Here is a 19,818-nt window from a genome sequence, read left to right on the forward strand (position 1 = left end):
TACACAAATCCTCAGACTGAACTTATGAAATAAGAAAATTAAGTATCTTTTCAATATACCTCTCCATCAGTGGTCACCCAAAATGTAGTTTCCGGACTAACAGTATCAACACTAACTGGGAACTTGCTGGAAATGCGAGTTCTTGAGCACTGCCCAGACCAACAGAACAAGAAACTCTGGGGGGTGAGGATCAGCCATGTGTATTGGAAACTGCCATTCAGGGTTCAGATACAGTCAGAAGTTTGAAGACCACATGAGCACAATGCCTTCTACTGAGAGTACTTCCTCCCTTCCGCCCCAAATCTGTCAAAAATATTCCTTATTAGAGATCCAAGTCTGAGTTCAAATATTATGGGTCCTTTCTAATTCTCCATAGAGTTAATGGGTCAGCCTCCGAGTTGACAACACTGTCAAACCACAGCACCATGCCATTATCTGTGTAAACATTATCTGCCTTTCCCCTTAAATTGTGAGTCCCCAAATGCACAGGTTCACTTATCCATCTCTGTGGTCGAGAATCAAGCCCCAAGGGTTCCTCAATTTAATAAGTGAGAACCATGGCCACAGGTCCCACCTAGGGCAAGCTACTTACAACAAATCAGAAAGATCAATCAATATGAGGGGAGAAAAATCAATGTGAAAAATACCAACGAGGAGACGGTGGCATTTTGGTAGTTACTGGTCATTATTTTCTAAGCTATTGTCCATGAATAATGTATAATCCCTCAAAGAAAAATCCTTTCCATCTGCCCCCATTTACTAGCCTGTGAACCCCAAAGCGTGAAATTCAGGTCACAGCAACATCAGGACTTCACTGTAGCACAGTACATGTATCGTTTACATTTGACTTAGCTAATTAAGATGGAACCCTCAACTTCAAACACTTCAATGTGGCCTCCCAAAATATCTTCAGAGCATTCTCCAACAGGAAGCCAGTATACAAGTAAGTGTCACTGTACAGCAACCTCAGAGGCAATAACACCAACAGAACCTTTCAGCCTAGAGAAGATACCCTTAATTCCAAGCTCAAGAGCTTGAAATGAATTTTCTCTTTAGGGGCACCTGGGTGCCTCAGTCAGTTAAGCAGCTGCCTTTGGCTCAGGTCATGACCTCAGGGTCCTGGGATGGAGCCCCCATGTTGGGGCTCCCCGCTCAGTGGAGAGTCTGCTTCTCCCTCTCCCTCTGCCCCTCCCAACTTGTACACACGTGCACTCTCCCTCTCTCAAATGGATAAAATCTTAAAAATAAATAAATAAATAAGCAAGCTTAACTAGGGGTGGTGGTAAAACTAGTATCTACCAAGCATGTAAATCATTTCAGTTTATCATCCAAAATTAAGTTCATGTAGATTCCATAAATTATTTTTTTAAGTATGGACAGAGTATGAAGGATTCTGACACTAGAGTTTAGATCTAATTGTAACAGAACCTAGACATTTTCACAGTAATTTATACAGACAAATAACATTGAGATTTTTGCTTTGTTGCACTGAAAGACTGAAGTTATAAGGAAAAACTATAGTTTAGAAAGCCTAAATCAGACACTGAAAAAAAAAAGAAAGGATCACACTTAGTATTTGCAAAATATGGCTCCTTAGCAACCTAGTTATTAGCTGCAACAAATTAGTTTTTATGGTGTCTGAGGATCCAGTCCTACTGGCTTATTGCAATATAGTATCAAATTCTACCAAACAGCTGTTTCTGCTATCCAGTTATGGTATGGAACACACATAACAAAACCAACTTTATAAAAAACTGAGTAACAGGGAAGAGAAGTGGTGAATTAAGCCTGAATACAGGAGAATTGACCCAGAACATACAGGCACTTCATGAGTCATCAGGGTATTGGGGTTCATGATGGTCACAAGCTGATGGAGAAGATCTGGCTGGGACACAAAGAGCTCTGGAGCTAGTTTCTTCATTACATTTTCTAGCTGCTCGGCAGCATACCCCGGGACTCCATACCAGGTTTTTGGCTCACCCCTGCGAACAGATTGTAAAAATAAATCAATCTCAAGAAATACATAAATATGAAATTTCATTAGAAAAAAAAAATCAGTCTGCAACACTAACACAAACAAAATGGTTAACAAGTCATATTTTTCAGAACCTGCTTTGTAAGATTACGCTACAAAGGAAATGTTTAAACTGAGTAAGTGTCATTAGAAATGTGATCTGAACATATGTGATGCATTTCCTCCCTTCAAGTAATAGAGTTTAAATACGAGACTTTCCATCTGAGGTCCCTCTCCTCCCTCCCATTCTTATCTGACTCTTTAGAAAATGTAAATATCTAGAATTTCTAAGAATACAAGATATCACATTAGCTGCAGGATATGTGGTTACCACAATTTCTTATAGCAACTGACAAAGGATGGCAACTCTCCATCTTCCTTTTCCCTTGTCCATTCTGACAGGCGAGGTTAAATCAAACACTAATAAGGCAATTAGCATTCTAAAGAGCTCTTATTCTTCAATGCACTTTAAACTGTCGACCAATTAATCTGTAACATCCCTGTGAGGTATGGTAAATATAATCTTCATTTTACAGCTGGGAGCAATTGCCTAGGGAGGCAGAACTGATGCTCCACATATATTTCCCAGCTCGCTCTTTCTTGTGGCACATCCTCAAATTCCTTGTGTGGGGATTTAAGCGAGTTACAGATCTTCAAGTGTTTCCATACTTAGAAAAGCAAAGGAAATGGAGGGGGTAAAAACAGATGTGAAAGAAGAAATGGCTTTGGCTAAAGAGTTTAAAAAGTAAAAAAGTCTGAATATCTGCACCCTGCCTCCATGCACACATGCACGGATGAAGCCCATTCTACTATGTGCCATGATGCCAGAATTCAGCACAACAAAACAGAAGCTGGCAGTCTCAAGGACCTGGAGGACACTCTGGGACCTATATTCCCCGACTCTTCCAAAGGGTATCTGGGCTGCCACTGTCACGGAATGGGATTTCGCCACAGTAAAAGCAACGTTCACTGCTTTTTAATTTTTCCATGAGTAAAGGCTTCTTTCACCAACAGCTGTCTATCCCCCTCCCCCCAAAACATGTTATACTTGAAAATTAGTGTGTGTGCAATTTCAGGGGATTTATGGATTTCCTAGGAATCCTTAAGAACCACTGCCTTAACTTGTTAAGATGCCTGATTCAACAGTAGTGAAAACTTAAGGAAAAAACAATTCGTTACTCTTCAGATATATTTAAAAAGTTTCCAGCCCAGCTTGCATACTATTCATAGGTTATGTGGAACTTCTTACCAGTGCAGGTAGTTAATTGAATAGCTCCAGTGGTCTTCAATATGCCAACAGAATGAAGAAAAGCACATTCCCACATACAACCAAGGAAGTTTCATGCCACATATATCAGCAGTAATGTGAGCAAGGACAGACTGCTCCATTACTGGCATATTGTTCAAATTCCAGCCACTATCAAGATACTCCTAAAAAGGAAACAAAAACGGTATAAAGGTTTAACATACATGATAACATTTTAGATTCTCAATGTTTCAAAAAGCTGGCTGAAAACAGTCTCCTTCAAAATAAAAAGGTTGGGGTTGCTGAAAAGGAGGGGAGACCACTATGTAAATTTCTTAGATGCCCACAGATTACTTCTGCTCAGTTTTGAGCTTTATATAAATAGATTCATATAGTATATACTTTTGCATCTGCCCACCCTCCTCTTATGCTGGCTGCACAGGAAATACACAGTATGAGTCTGTTTATATCAAGTTCAAAAAGAGGCAAACTAGGGGCGCCTGGGTGGCTCAGTTGTTAAGCGTTTGCCTTCAGCTCAGGGCGTGATCTCAGCATTCTGGGATCGAGCCCCGCATCAGGCTCCTCCGCTGGGAGCCTGCTTCTTCCTCTCCCACTCCCCCTGCTTGTGGTCCCTCTCTCGCTGGCTGTCTCTCTGTCAAATAAATAAATAAAATCTTCAAAAACAAAAAAAACAAAAAAAAAAACCAGGCAAACTAATCTATGGTGTTATAAGTCAGGATAGTGGTTGTCCTGAGACAAGGAAGGTAGTGAAAGAGGGAGGACAAAAGGGGAACTTCTGTGGTAAGGTCTGGTAATAACTGGTAATGTCCTAATTCTTGTTCTAGTGCTGGTTACATGGGTGTATTCAGTTTGTGAAAATTCATCAAGGTGTGCACGTGATTATGTACTTTTCTATGTATATGTCAGATTTCAGAAAGATTTTTAAAAATTTGACTTCATACTAAGATAGAAATAGAAACCTTCCTAGAAGTTTGCTACTGTGGAAAATAATAAACTCATAAACACTGTAAGTTTAAAGATAAATTTAGGTCTGGTCCAAATCCCTCAAATTTTCTTCGGAAGGTGATACCACACTTATAGACCGAAGGCAAAGGGAGGTTAAGTAATCTCCCCATATCATCACAATGTAGTTGAACAGCTGGGACTAGAATTCTTCTGTGGGCTCTTTCTACTTTTCTTCAAATCATTAAAAATCTGGTAATCAGGGGTGCCTGGGTGGCTCATTCAGTTAAGTGTCCAACTCTTGGTTTTGGCTCAGGTCATGATCTCAGGGTCCTGGGATCCTGACAAGAGCCCCGTGTCAGGCTCCCTGCTCAGCTTATCTCTCTCCCTCTGCCTCTCTCCCCTGCTCATGCTCTCTCTCTCTCTCAAAAAATATATTTTTTTTAAGAATCTGGTAATCAAAAATGTGCTGAAAGTTATCATAAATTATTTCAAGCCAACCAAACAGAATCTTAATTAATAATTCAAGTTCCAACTACATACATGTTTGCAGTAAGGCTATTAATCCCGTACTATGCCCTTTAGATAAGGATATGCTGAACTATTAGCTTTAAACACAGGTCTCTGCTTGAAACAGAAGTGCCTCACAGCTAGAGCCTACCTCCTCCTCAGGTGACAGCTTGATTTTCCCATCTCGGACAGGGAAGCCACTGCCAAATTCTTTTGAGGCGATATCGGCTCCATATTCTACTGTGACATCCTCTTCAATAGTGCTTACCAGTCGCCAAAATTCTTTCTCAACTAGTTCTGTGGGAACCATCTGGAAACAAAACAATAAAGAAGACAAAAACTGAATTTTCAGACACTCACAAACTACCCATGACCAATCTGAAGAGATTAGCTAAGTGACAGGAATCACAGGACAACATCCTAAGGAAAATTATATCCATAACGTTCCACAATGGATCCCAGGCAATTTAGACATGGACATTATTTTCTAAAAGCAATCTGATAACTAAAAAAGTAAGTACTGATTAAGAATTCATGTTCTTCTATCACCAACCTGGCCACTACACTAAAAGGAAGTCAAGGAAAGCAAAATTCTGACAACCAGAACCTGGAGATGTTCTTGTGTGTGAGAAATACAATATATAACTTGGTTGACCATTATAAAGTAATAATAGCTGTGTCTGAATGACATTTCATCCTTTGAGATGTATTTGAACACATCACCTGACTCCATCCTTTCACTCCTTGCACTAGACCTAGCTGAGAGTAATGCAGGCAACCATGATGAAAAAAGAGTGCAAAATATGAACAAAAGAGCAATTATTTTGTAGCCGCATGCATAGTATAAGGAGCCACCAGACTGTATGTCTAGGATCTGCTGTTAATCTGCTGCAAGTCTAGAGAAAAGTAACTTACATGCCTTAAATATGCACACCACCAGGACTGGTTAAGCAAACATACCAGGAAATCATACAATGTACGAGTGGTCAAAAGAACGAAATTCAAATGGAGTATAACTTGAATTTATAAGCCCATTAAGTAAGCAAACATTTTAACTTAACAGCTTATGTTAGTGCTATCAGGGAAAAACGAGTTCACACACACATTTCTGGGTTCCCATAAATGATACAGCCATTAAGGAGGGGGGAATAGATGAATACTCTCATTTGACCTCAATAAGCATCCCAAGAAAATAATCCAACTAAAGAGATCTACATGTGTGAAGTGTCTGCTATAGCACTTTGTTGGTAAGTGAGAAAAACACAGCTTAAGTGTCCAGAATTAGGGCAGAAAACCATTTAATTCTGGTGTACTCACTTGACAGAATGTTAAATGCTGAACAAAACATGTTTATGCTTCTAAGAGCATAAGGGAGAATTTTAAATGAACTCATCCTCAAGTTTACAATACTAACTTATAATATACAAATGTGTTCCCAGTGCACAGCAGGATTGGCACATTGGAGTCATTCAATAAATTGTGAAGTTTTCTTTAAATTACATTTGTTGGACTAGAAGGATTCCTGATGATTTCCTTTATTAAAAACCTGTTACTGCTGCTCTATGATTCGTGTGGAAAAGGCCATCTTTAGAGAAATCAAGTGAAAACTCAGAATGCGTTTTAACATATTGTGGAATTTTAATACCATTCAACAAATTAGAGGTTTCACTGTGTATGATAATGATTATCAAAAATACGTGCCAGGTGAAACTGTCTTCAGATATACCTTTTTCTAAAACTTATTAAAATTCCAAATCAAAGCAGTATGTATGTACATACATGGACTGGCATGTTGAAATAATCAGATTTGAATGCATCTGCCATTTCCCCAAAAGTACGAAGGGTATAGTCCCTGGCTGCTTGTTCAAAGCCAAATGCTTCTTGTGGCTTACTACACTCCTGCCAAAAAGAAAAAAAAAAGGTAAAAAGAATATTTATATATACGTAGTTATATTTTATTTATATATTTTAAAAAACAGATTAGTAAAATTACTTATGTAGTGTTTAAAACAGAAAAAAGCCTGGATGGACATACATCAAAATAACTTGTCTATCAATTGAATCATACTCTCTTTTTTTTTTTTTTAAAGATTTTATTTATTTATTTGACAGAGATAGAGACAGCCAGCGAGAGAGGGAATACAAGCAGGGGGAGTGGGAGAGGAAGAAGCAGGCTCATAGCGGAGGAGCCTGATGTGGTGCTCGATCCCATAACGCCCTGAGCCGAAGGCAGACGCTTAACCGCTGTGCCACCCAGGCGCCCCGAATCATACTCTTCTAAGTCATTCAGTCTTAAGAATTTTTGCAGAGAGCATGCAATGCTTTTTTAAATAAAAAATGTTTTAAGTGTAGTTAAAAATTTTTTTCTGCATCTTAGCTCCCTGCATAGCTGTGGGACTCACTGCCAAGACCTCCTTCCTAATCAGGCCCAGCCCACTTTTTTTCATGAGCCTCACTGTTATCAATTGCTAAATCTAAAACCCAAAGCGAACAAAAAATATTCTGAAGGAAATTTTCAAACGCTAGCTCTGCCATTAATTCTTACCTGAGCCAAACACTTAGGACACCTCCAGTCTCCCTTGGGAACATCATGGAGAGGAGGGATCAAGCAAAAGGTGTGGTAACTGTCGTCACACCCGTCACACAAGAGAAGCCGGTCCTCATCGTTGCCACTGCCGCATAAGAGGCAGACATACAGATCCACCTGGAATGAAAACAGGTACAGAACAAAGGAGCATGAGCTCCATTCGATTTTATGAAATTCTAAGAACGAAATGGATAGTGGCATAATCTAGTCTTTCCATCCTTCAAATGAAAATGAATTACCCCCCCATAAGAGGTATTTTAAATAAAAATGCTTCACCTTTTATAAGATACTTTACAATGCTTAATGCATTCCCAACACTAAAGTCTAATCTTAAAACCTTGTCAGCTATGTGTGTGTGTGTATGTTTTTAAAGATTTCTTTATTTAGGGGAGGCTGGGTGGCTCAGTGAGTTAAGCATCCAACTCTTTTTTTTTTTTTTTTAAGATTTTATTTATTTATTTGACAAAGAGAGACAGTGAGAGACGGAACACAAAGGGAGTGTGAGAGGGAGAGCCAGGCTTCCCGCCTAGCAGGGAGCCTGATGCGGGGCTCGATCCCAGGACCCTTGGATCATGATCTGAGCCGAAGGCAGACGCTTAACGACTGAGCCACCGCCCAGGCGCCCCTAAGCATCCAACTCTTAATTTTGGCTCAGTCACGATCTCAGTTCTCATGCCCCCCTCTCTTTAAAAAAAAAAAAACAAAGTATTTATCTGAGAGAAAGAGAGAGAGGAGGCGTGTGCACATGCACATGAGGGGCAGAGGGAGAGGAGAGAAAATCCCCGCAGACTCTGGCTGAGCAGGGAGCCAGAAGTGGGGCTCCATCCCACGGCCCATGAGATCACGACCTGAGCCAAAATCAGGAGTCAGACACTCAACCAACTGTGCTGCCCAGGTGCCCCTCAGCTGTGTGTTTTAAAGTTTGTCACTAAGATATCTAGCTTCTGGTAGCTTAGAGAATGATAATCTTCTAGAAGAAGAACATATTTGGTAATAAATTACCAGCTTAACCAAAAATAGAATTTATAAAGAAAAAAATTCAATTTTTCCATGTTTAAGTTCATTAACCACATTAAATTACTTTATATTCTAATTAAGGATTCATGGTTAAGAAGTTCCCCAAACACAGTGATAATAATACATAGTTATTACTTGTTAATGGGCTGAACTCTGTTCCCCCAAAATTCGTATCTTGACGTCTTAACCCCAAGTACCTCAGAATGTGACCATATTTGGAACCAGGGTCTTTAAAGAGGTTAATTAAAGTAAAATGAGATCATAATGAGTAGGCCCTAATTCATATGACTAGTATTCAAGAAGAGATTAGGACCTAGACAGGTATAAAGGAAAGCCACGTGGACAGGGAAGACATCCGTCCACAAGCCAAGGAGAGAGGTTTCAGGAAAAAACCAACCCTACAACACCTTGACCTTAGACTTCCAGCCTCCAGAACCATGAGAAAATAAATTCTGTTGTTTAGGCCCATCAGTCTGTGATACTTTTTTACTAATACATTACTCTTGCAAACTAATACATTACCCAATAATACGGAAAGCCAAGAACTCAACTGATCAGGGAATCTCACTTTTTCAGTCTTTTTGTTGTAGCAAATAAAAACCTGGGTTCTGATCATTTTCTGATTGTATCTTTTTTTTTTTTTTTGGTGGGGGGGAGGAAATGCAACACTTAATTGGAATAATTTCAAATTCCAAACTAAAAACCACTGTTGTCAAGCTACTCACTGAGCTCTCAGATGGGGACAAAGAAGAAAAAAAGCAACCAGATCCTTTGTAATGTCCTCAAGCTTTACTTTTAAGTTTCCATTTGAGTAAATGGCTGCCTAGTCCTCCAACTCTTGTTGGGTCCTCAGTTCCTATCCCCCCAACTCCTTTCCTTTTCTTTCCTTCCTATTCCTATCTTCCTTTTCCTTCCCTGTTGTAAAGTTGGAAAACATCAACCTGATTTTTGATCTACCTCTCAGCTCATTTGGAGGTGATCTAGTGATTTATGAACATTCCATATATAATCCAGCTCACCATTATTTGTCTCTAAACTGCACGTAGTCCAAAAAAACGGCTGTGAATGCCCCCCATATGTTACTACTATCTTCATAATGCATTTGTACATTTCCTTGATTAAAAACTGATACTATAAATGGACATGAAAAGTTCTTTTAATTGTGACACTCTAAGCTAGAAGTCCTAAGTAAGGCACAAAAGGTTAAAATGAGGGGTAAAAGTGTTTAAACATGTCAACTCACAGCATTGGTGGTTTTTTTAGATCGGCTCTTGGGTTTTTCCTTCTCGCTTTCTACAATGTACTCTTTCTTCTCAATGGGTTCTTGCTTGACGATGCCTTTCATTTCTTTCTCTGTAAGAGGCAATCCGAGTTAGTGCTTCCCAAATTACACTTGGCTCACACCTTGCTCCCTCACCTCTCACCTCTCCCTCCCCCAAGCACACACAGGACAAAAACACAATTTCCTTGTTTCTTTTCAATGCAGGAGCAGAGCAGCAGCACCCAGTGTTACCAGATATGGGTACTTCTGGAGATGTTGCTCATGGTTGTAGGCTTTTAAAATAGGAGCTGAAGATATAGTCTTCTTAACAACACGTTACCGAGGCACAACATCTATTGATGAAAGCAGGTTGCTCCTGACCTTAACTGTAAGAGACTAACAATTCACCAACTGTACTTCCTCCACATTATAGAGTATCTCTCCATAACCTATGACTACTGCCTGGCTCCAAAGACAGAATTTTGGCTAAAACAGTACCTATCAATTAATGAACTATCCTATGGTAGGCAGGTGCTGTGCTAAATGCTTTCCATGGATTATTTAACCTTTTGCAACAAATCTGTTTCAAAGATAATAAAACAGACATTAAATCAAGAAATATCTAAGTTCATACAACTAAAATTAGTGGTTAGGCCAGGATTCAGATTCAGGTCTATATTTTTAAAAATCCACCTACTTTCCACTACATTGTGCTGCTTTTCCACTAAACTCATCAAACACTAAGAAGAACCAATTTTAAAAACTTCTTCATTTGTATGTGCCTGCCCATATAGGATTTAGGACTTCTCTTTTTAGAGTCCTGAACTTACCTCTCAGTGACTGACATCGAGCAATGGCCACCCAAACAATTATCAACTAAAATTCAGATTTAGAAACCATGTCTGCCTGCCATTCCTGAAATAAACTTATCAGATATCCAGTCAAAGGCACCTATGTTGCTCATAAATCACTTTTTTCAATGAATGCCATTTAACAAAATTTCAAAGTAGCAATTAGTGACAGCTGAGAAACTCGATCATATTTCTAATATGCATGTTTACTTCTACTGGTCACTAACTCCGAGAATAGGGACAGTAACATATATCAAGATTTTACTTTCCTTAAAAAATGAATACTTATTTTTACTGATTTCCTTTTTACTTCTTTCCTACTCACGGATAAACTTTCTTACCATTTTCACATTTTGTAGCTGGACAACCCATTCGTCTTCTCAGGTTATGAGTTCTGGCTTCTGCTGTCTCTTCTGGTTCTATTTTAATATTCATGGCCTTTAAAAAATTGTCATATACATAAATATTTCCTTTTAAAAAAGAAGTCTTCTAAAATCCAAATGAAATCTCCAGGTGACTATAATTTTGTAAATTATCTTATAAATAAATATTCAAAACATGCTTCTCTCCCCCCACAGAGGTGAGATTTACCCTTAAAATTACTATTATTTACAGAAAGGAAAAAATTTGAGAAGTTACAAGAGTATCTCCACTTTGACAGGTCAAAAAATAGGGAAGAAGCAAAGGATCAGGAACAAATTAGTGGAAGTGTCATTACCCCACTGGAAACAGCTCTGATTTTCCTCCTAGAAGCTTCCCAGTTCTCATCTACTCACCTTATGCTTAATTCAGTCATCATTAAGCCAAATCCTTAAAAGTTATATAAATATCATAATTTCATTAGCCTAGAAGAGTTTGCTGGCTTCTTCCAAAGTTGGCTCACATTTACAGAAAACTCAGCTTCCATAATAATTTTCTATTAATTCTTCTATTAAACTGTTATTACAAGCTACTCTTCTAACATCACTAAATTATTAAGGATTCCCCTATCATTAAGTCAGTCTCAATTTCCAATGTTTCTCAAAGTGGTAATACTTACTGATAAGGCAAAACAACTTTTGTGAAGTGTTTGTGGAACCACACTTGATCATTTCTGCCCATGTTCATTCAGGATGTCCACTGCTGACAAAATTTTCCCCAGGGTGCTATCATCACCCAATAAGTCTCTAATCAAGGCAAACCTAGGCATCCATAGCACCAGTGCATGTCTTACACATTTAAAGATCAAGATGTGCTCAAACAAGAATTTTTTAGACTAATGAAATCTAAGCATGCTTATGGGCTTCAAACAACCTTATTTTCCTATTCTGAGGCAGTCTTAATTAGAAAACCAGAGTCACTAAATTTTTTCCTATTTCTAACTTACCTAAGTTAAAAATAATCCCCTATTTATATCCACTTCCTTAGAAAACAAAATAGCTATTTTCTTTTTCATCTTAACCAATAATTACTAATAACCAGAGACTGATTTAGATACCCGATTAATGCAACGAGGCTTCCCAGTTCTAAGATGTTCCTAATACATTATCACTGATTCCTAACACTTACGTGTCCATCAACCTAGGTAAGAACCCCAAACTTTCATACCTCTATATGAAACAAGGTAACCAGGAAACTTCTCCCTTTCCCAGGGGAAACCTCTCAGAGCAGAAAAATCTTGAGGCAAACAATCTTTCTCATCTGTTCACTCCTCCTGATCACCCCTCATGTTCTTTCATTTCATCTTATATATTCAATGTGCTTACCCCCATGCTGCCTAATTATTTTCTGTCTTAGCATAAATGTCTCCCATAGATTCCATACTCCTTTTCAGGAACTCTGAGAAAAACAGCTTTCACTATTCTCTAACCTCTGTTCAAGGGGGGGGGGGGGGGGAAGAATACCCAGTTCTCTATTCCCTAGCCTTAATCCCCAATAAACACTGCCTAACTTTATGAGGGTAACAGGCAAGCCAAACACCATCACAGTGAACGCCCATTCTTCCTAACTCTGTTAATAAAGCAGCTGTCTGTCCAGGCAGCATAAACCTAGAAAGAATTCTTCAATCCCTTACCCCTTTGACAGTACAGTCTCCCCAAGTGTAAAAGCTAGAATACAAACAGCATCCTTCTCTGAGGTTAACAAGGTTCAAAGCGATGAAGAGCACACGCATGAGAGAAACCCAGCGTCAGACAGACAGTGGTACAAGGGCTCAAAGATTCCGTCTGATCAACCTCATGAGGCTCTCACCTCTGCTCTCATGCGTTTTGCTCGTCGGGCTGGGGGGCATGTTTCTGAGGGCTGCACAGACTGCCTCTGGGGAATATCATGAGGTTTGTACTCCTTGTCCTTCGTGTCTGTGCTCAGGTTTGGCTTCTGCAGACACTAGAAATAAAACACATATTTATTAATGAATTTTCCCTCCTTTTTTAGGAATTCCAATGTATTTTGCAAGGTATACTTGACAGTTATTTACACAGATACATAAAAGGTCTGTAATTTTTAAAATCTAAATAAACACAAGTCTGCAGTTACCAATCATATACACACACACATATAAGAGCTTTAAAAAATTTTTAGCAGGTGAATGGTGTTGCTTCAATTCATTTAAACTGTTCATGACATCAGGTTACACCAGGCCACAGCAGGCTCAAGGCACTCCCAATGAGCCACTTGCAATTATCTCTGTTTGCAACTGCCAATTAATTGAAGGCTCAAACTGTTAGAAAGGCTCCTTTTAAGTTTCCAAAATAACTTTCCATATTGAGAATATTTGATTTTTTATAGTATTTAGAGTCATAAAATATGGAACCCAATAGGTTTTCTCATTTTTTGAATCCTGCAGTTTCAAATATAACTAGCAATGTTCTGTGATCAAAGATATCATCTGAATTGAGAAAACAGGTAATATGACTGAAGTGTTCTCTTCTTATTAGTGCTTTCACTTACTTCAACATACTCCTACAAGGTCTAACTCATAAGACAAAGACTAATAAGGCAGCCCACAGCAGTAACTTCAGCTCTGATCAGACAAGAGTTCCTTCTTGCTTTGATTATTTTTCAGTTTGATTCTAAGCTTGCCAATAGAGGGTGTTTAATGCCAATACAACAAAACACGGTAACATCAAAATATTACCACTGAATCTAATACGAATTTCAAGTAAGCAACACTCCTTCATAACAGGACCCACGAGTATCACAAGAAGCATTTTTAAAAGCAGGTTCCAAATTGTAACCACTCAGGATAAAATATATCATCTATGCTAGAGTAAGACACAGTAAAATAATACTCTTCTAGAACTCCTGGCTCTATGTGTACCATTACTACCACACAGTCTCACTCACTATGGGTTCCTTCCTCCTAACATTTGCAGAAAGAATTCAGAGAATGGGGGGAAAAACAAGAATAACAAAGGCAGAGCAATCATCTAACAAAACCTATTTCTAACATTTAAAAAATGTAATACACTATAGAAAAACTGATAGATTACTTGATATTCTAAACAAGTAAATAAATCTACCACTGGTACAACAACCTATATATATTAAATATTCTGTTCATTCTAACTAAACTCATATACTGATTTGTCTGGAAACGTTAACTAAATTGGTATGGAATACCACCCTCCATTCTGTAACAAGTCCTCAAATTTAGCATTTAGAGTATATTTAATGAAAGCATGCAGATGGGAATAAAACCTGCCTATCATCTAAATTAACCTCTTTTATGTATTTCATAAACTTTCTATTTGAGACCTAAAAGTATATGTGATCACGCAAATATGAACTGAACTGGAATCAAGGAAATTTTATAAAGCGGATGGTCAGATATAGAGAGATTAGGAGCACCTGGGTGGCTCAGTTGGTTAAGCATCGGAGTCTTTTTTTTTTTTTTTAAGATTTTATTTATTTATTTATTTTAAAGATTTCATTTATTCACTTGACAGAGAGACAGCCAGAGAGAGAGGGAACACAAGCTGAGGGAGTGGGAGAGGAAGAAGCAGGCTTCCAGCGGAGCAGGGAGCCTGATGCGGGGCTCGATCCCAGGAGCCTGGGATCATGACCTGAGCCGAAGGCAGACGCTTAACAGCTGAACCACCCAGGCGCCCCAGCACTGGAGTCTTGATTTCAGATCAGGTCTTGAGCCCCACGTGGGGCTCTGTGCTCAGTGGAGAGTCTCTCTCCCTCCCCCCACCCCCGCTTGTGGTCATGCGCTCTCTCTCCCTAAAACAAATACAATCCTTTTTTTTTTTTTAAAGGAAATCCAGAGTTTATATATGTGGTCCCTATCTCTCACTAAGTCCAAACAGTTCCATAAACTATGGTCTGCTTTGTTCCATAAGGACTTTAGAGATCTAAGGTAAAATCAAGTTCAGAAACTTTCAGAATATATACGAACAGCTTTGTTACTTTTTTAAGTTTTTTTATTTTATTTGTTTATTTGACAGAAAGAAAGAAAACACAAGCAGGCAGAGCCGCAGGCAGAGGGAAAGGAGAAGCAGGCTCCCGGCTGAGCAGGGAGCCCGATATGGGGCTTGATGTGGGGCTGGATCCCATCATGACCTGAGCCAAAGGCAGACGCTCAACTGACTGACCCACTGAGGCATCGCTTTCTAAGATTTTATTTGAGAGAGTGAGCAAGAGAGAGCACAAGCGGGGGGAGGGGCACAGGAAGAGGGACAAGCAGACTCCCCGCTGAGCAGGGAGCCCAATGTGGGACTTGATTCTAGGACCCCGGAATCATGACCTGAGCTAAAGGCAGATGCTTAACCCACCCAGGTGCCCACAGAGCTCTACTATTTTGTTCCAAACCACAACTGCAAACATACAACTGATGTGTTTGCTTTGTATCCACTGCTAGTACATGCAGACTAATTTTAACCTTTGAGAAACTGGGATTGAGAGGTGACTAATACCACAACATGAGGACACCATCCTACAGAGACAGACCGATCCGCCAAGACACTTAGAAAACACAGGAATACAAGAGGGGCACCTGGTTGGCACAGTCAGTTCCGCATCCAACTCTTGCTTTTGGCTCAGGCTGTGATCTTAGGGTGGTGAGATCAAGCCTGGCACCGGGCTCCAAGCTCATGGCAGAGTCTTAGAGTTTCTCCCTCTGTCTCCCTCCCCCACTTTTCTCTCTAAAATAAATAAATCTTAAAAAAAAAAAAAAAAAAAAAAAGGAAAAAGAAAAGCAGAAGAAAACACAGGACTACAGGAATGGAGCCTCTGTCCCACTGCACTAGCATATCTCTGCTCAACTTTTCTTGTGTCCCAAAACTTACTCTAGGCTTCGGTTCACCCTTTGCAACAATTCCTTTGTTGGCATCATTTTTTTTCTTAATATTGAGACTTTATTTTTTTAGAGAGGTTTGAGGTTTACAGCATAGTTAAGATGCAGGTGGATATTGACTATACCCCCGGCCCCCCACATGCACAGCCTCCCCCATTGTCATCATCCCCCACCAGAGTAGCGGCACTGTGATGAACCGACACAGTTCACGGGTGACATCAGGACTCACTTGGGGTATACATTCTCTGGGTTTGGACAAATGTACAATGCCATACAGGATATTTTCACTGCTCTAACAATCCTCTGTGCTCTGAGTATTCCCCGCCCCCCTCCTGCCCCAAAACCCCTGGCAACCACTGATCGTTTTACTGTTTCTATAGTTTTCTTTTCTAGAATACTATGTTTGGAAAAATACAGTATATGTAGCCTTCTCATGTTGGTTCTTTCACGTAGTGATACACATTTAAGGCTCTTCTCCTTGTCTTATCATGGCTTGAGATCTCTTTTCTTTTTTTTTTTAGATCTCTTTTCTTTTTAATGCCTAATAATACTCCATTGTCTGGATATACCACCGTTCATTTACCTACTGAAGGACAGCTTGGTTGCATTCAAGTCTTGGCAATTAAGAGTAATAAAGTTACTAAAAAACATCCGTGTGCAGGCTTTGTGTGGACATAAATTTTCAAATCCTTTGTGTAAATACCAAGGAACATGACTGCTGGATCGTACGGTAACAGTATGTTTAGTTTTCTAAGAAACTGCCCAGTGTCTTCCAGAGTAGCTGTGTCATTTTGCATTCGGGCCAGCAATGGATGAAAACATCTGTTGTTCTTGCCACCCTTTGTGCTGTCGGTGTTCTGAATTTGGCCATTCTAATTGGTATGTGGTGGTATTGCGTTTTCCATTCTTTTAAAATATACATATTCTAGATATCCTTTCTCTAAGAATTATTTTCAAAAATCAGAAATGAGCCAAAAACTAAGTACAAAAACTGGCCATCACAGTATAATAAATATAACATTCAACAATGGAGAAATCAAGGTCTGGCTATAAAAATGGAATGCCAGAGTCATTCAACTAGGCCTTCAAAAATATTCAAGGACATGACAAATGCTCATGATATATTAAGGAGAGAAAAGGCAGGTTATAATACTGTAAATGAAGAATACAATCCCAGTGTGTGTATACATGCATAAAAATAGCCTCAGAAAAAAACAGATGAGAGGATTAAGAGTGATTTTATTTTCATCACACTTTCCTTTGTTTTTAAGCTTTCTGCAATGAATACCTTTCAATGCCTAGAACATACTTGGCACACAACGGGCCCCTCAATAAGTATTTATATGTGTTGAAAATGTAATGTTTGTAAAAGTTATCTTTAAATACTATTCCTTTCAGACTACAACTGAATAAATGCTTACATGCTTTTCAACTATCAAACTTACACTAAGTATATAGATATTTTTTAAATGTTGCAACCCATAAAGCAGGTAGACTTTCCTCTTACCATTGTGACTTCCACACTGAAACAGAAAGGTTAATAAGGAGAAGATCTACTGTAGGCAACTGTATGTAGATCTGACTATAAAACTGAGGCATAAAGGCTCCACATACAACATTCTAAATAATTTCATCCCTGGGTTCATTGAACATTCCCACATGTACATTTAAAAATGACAACTTTCTGAATATTAGACTGATCATGTTCTTCTAAGCTGAAAAGAAAGCTCCCCTGGAATCAAGAAAGAAAGAGGATGGAAAAATGCAATGCTATAAAAATCTATAGGATTTGAGCATTACAGATGGTATGTCTATAATATCAAGACAGAGTTTTGATTAGTAGTTTACCCTCTGAAACTATGTTATTATCTTTCTACTTCTCTATAGCACAGTAACAATTCTTAAAATTATAGGGCTCACGGCTCTTGCCTTAGAATAACTCAAAGGGTGTAAACGGATTACGACATTATTCTTTCCATCAGGGTCTTGAAATAAGTAGGAAGATTTTATAATACAGTTTTATTTTATTTACAACAAAAGTTCTTTTTTTTTTTTAAGATTTTATTTATTTATTTATTTATTTGATGGGGGGGGGCACGCGCACAAGCAGGGGGAGTGGCAGGCAGACGGAGAGGGAGAAGCATGCTTTCCGCAGAGCAGGGGGAACCCAACGTGGGACTCAATCCCAGGACCCCGGGACCATGATCTGAGCCCAAGGCAGTCACTCAACCAAATGAGCCACCCAGGCATCCTACAACAAAAAGTTCTTATTTGAATAAGTTGGCAGATACCATTTTTGTAAGAAAACAAACATGGCTACACAGGAACTATTAGAAGAGGGATCCATTAGCTATCCAGCATTATTAAGCCCACTACCTTTTACCCGTATCAGCATTCTATCTGAAAATCTCCTTGGAGATCTCAACTAGCAAGAGAACAGGTAGGCAAGTTATTTCACAGATCGTATGTTCATGTGACAACTAGGAATACGCTCTCCATAGTATATGAATGCAAAAGCAAGAACCATAACAAGATAATAAGCATAAGGAAGACAGAGCTTTAGTGAAGTTCAATACAGACTTCGGCTTCCGACAGCAAAAGGCTATTTCCTCCACAACCTTATTCATTTCAAAAACAAACTTCTAAGTATGGCTGCTCTCAAAACAGAACGACACAAACACTGGAGGAAAAATTCACAAAACAAAGTCTCCTCTACAATTTCTTCCACACAGAATTAATTAAGGCCTCTTCATTCACCCTTAAAGACAACATACCGATAAACTGCGAAATAAAACAGGTTAAAGTTGGCCTCAATACTCACCCTCAAACTGTCTCCTGACAGAAACAAGTTGTAGGGATTGAGGATGCGTTCATAATGCCCTCTGATATGGGAGCCCACAGCTTTGCCAGGAGCAAATCCCATCTTGGTGGCAATTTTGGTCCATTTTCTATCCTTGCAAACAACTGCAAATCCACCTTCTTCTGCAACTAACTGTTAATAGCAAAAGAAATTAGAAACGCCTATATGGAAATTCCCTCGTACCTAGGTATGACTCCAAGAACAAAATGTTCTTGGCTGTGGTAATTTTTAAAAATACACTTTCCCAAATCAAACGAAAATATATATGCACTACTAATTTCAAGCTAGAAAATTAAAAGATCACTTCTGACAATATAGTCCATGAACATTTTATACCCCCAAAAGCTACTTCTTAGCTCCCCAAGCAGTCAAGATTTTCTGGGGGGAAGAACTAGATCAACAATTAAATCTCTAACAAAGAACGAGCCCTAGTACTTGGTCCAACACAGTGATGCTCAGAAATCTCCATAAACTAAGGAGTAGGACAGATGGCACCATTTTGGGGGAAAGAATGTAGGCTTTACACTGAAGTGAACCTGAATTTCAGGTACAGAATTATGACTCAGCCTTTACAGCTTGGTCAATTTTCTCCCTAAGCCCCAGTTGTTTTAACTGTAATAAAACAGAAAGGAGCATCTTACAGAAATATTGTTAAGTTGAAAATGACACACGCAAAATGTGGCAGCAAAATATTTCACGAGATAAGGCTTTCAGACCTGATAAGTAGAGCCCAATCACTGTTAAAGTGAACGGAGAATTTCATTTTACATATTTCTAACAATAAGTTTCTTTTTAAGATGAGGAAGATCAAATTCATGCTAGCAGAAAGGCACTAAAATGAGGGAGATGGCCGTTAGCCTCTTACCTTATTGAGCTGAAACAAGTCCAAGATCTTCCTCTCCACATGTGGAATTTTCAGAGTACTTCCCTGCAACTCCCAATACTTTGCAATCTGGTCCAAGAAATTCAGTTTTACTCGAGTTTGAGCCTAAATGACAAAGCAATGATATTTAATCTTACCTAGCTCATTTTAAAACTCCTGTCTATTATCTATGTGTGTGGTATTTTCACTCCTAGAATATTCCAGGGAGGTGCGCCTGGGTGGCACAGTCGGTTGAGCATCCGACTTTTCCTTTCAGCTCAGGTCATGATCTCAGTGTCATGAGATCAAACCCCACATGAGGCTCTGTGCTAAGTGCAGAGTCTGCTTGAGATTCTCACCCTCTGCCCCTCC

General features: G+C 39.1%; 1 protein-coding gene across 2 annotated transcripts in view; it reads right to left on the reverse strand.

The window, feature by feature from the left end:
• The window catches only part of KDM5B (lysine demethylase 5B), a 77,986-nt gene that overhangs the window by 29,141 nt on the left and 29,027 nt on the right, over window positions 1–19,818 (reverse strand). For both annotated transcript variants that reach the window (XM_040636466.1, XM_040636465.1), the window contains exons 3-12: window positions 19,450–19,572; window positions 18,546–18,716; window positions 12,679–12,813; window positions 10,791–10,887; window positions 9,581–9,690; window positions 7,279–7,437; window positions 6,513–6,632; window positions 4,885–5,043; window positions 3,264–3,445; window positions 1,820–1,982 (exon numbers count right to left, since the gene is read on the reverse strand). In XM_040636466.1, the coding sequence (XP_040492400.1) occupies window positions 1,820–1,982; window positions 3,264–3,445; window positions 4,885–5,043; window positions 6,513–6,632; window positions 7,279–7,437; window positions 9,581–9,690; window positions 10,791–10,887; window positions 12,679–12,813; window positions 18,546–18,716; window positions 19,450–19,572 (1,419 nt within the window). The remainder of the gene's footprint in view (window positions 1–1,819; window positions 1,983–3,263; window positions 3,446–4,884; window positions 5,044–6,512; window positions 6,633–7,278; window positions 7,438–9,580; window positions 9,691–10,790; window positions 10,888–12,678; window positions 12,814–18,545; window positions 18,717–19,449; window positions 19,573–19,818) is intronic.

The sequence above is a fragment of the Ursus maritimus genome, unplaced genomic scaffold (genome assembly GCF_017311325.1).
Source record: "Ursus maritimus isolate PB19 unplaced genomic scaffold, ASM1731132v1 scaffold_2, whole genome shotgun sequence".
NCBI classification, from domain to species: Eukaryota; Metazoa; Chordata; class Mammalia; order Carnivora; family Ursidae; genus Ursus; species Ursus maritimus.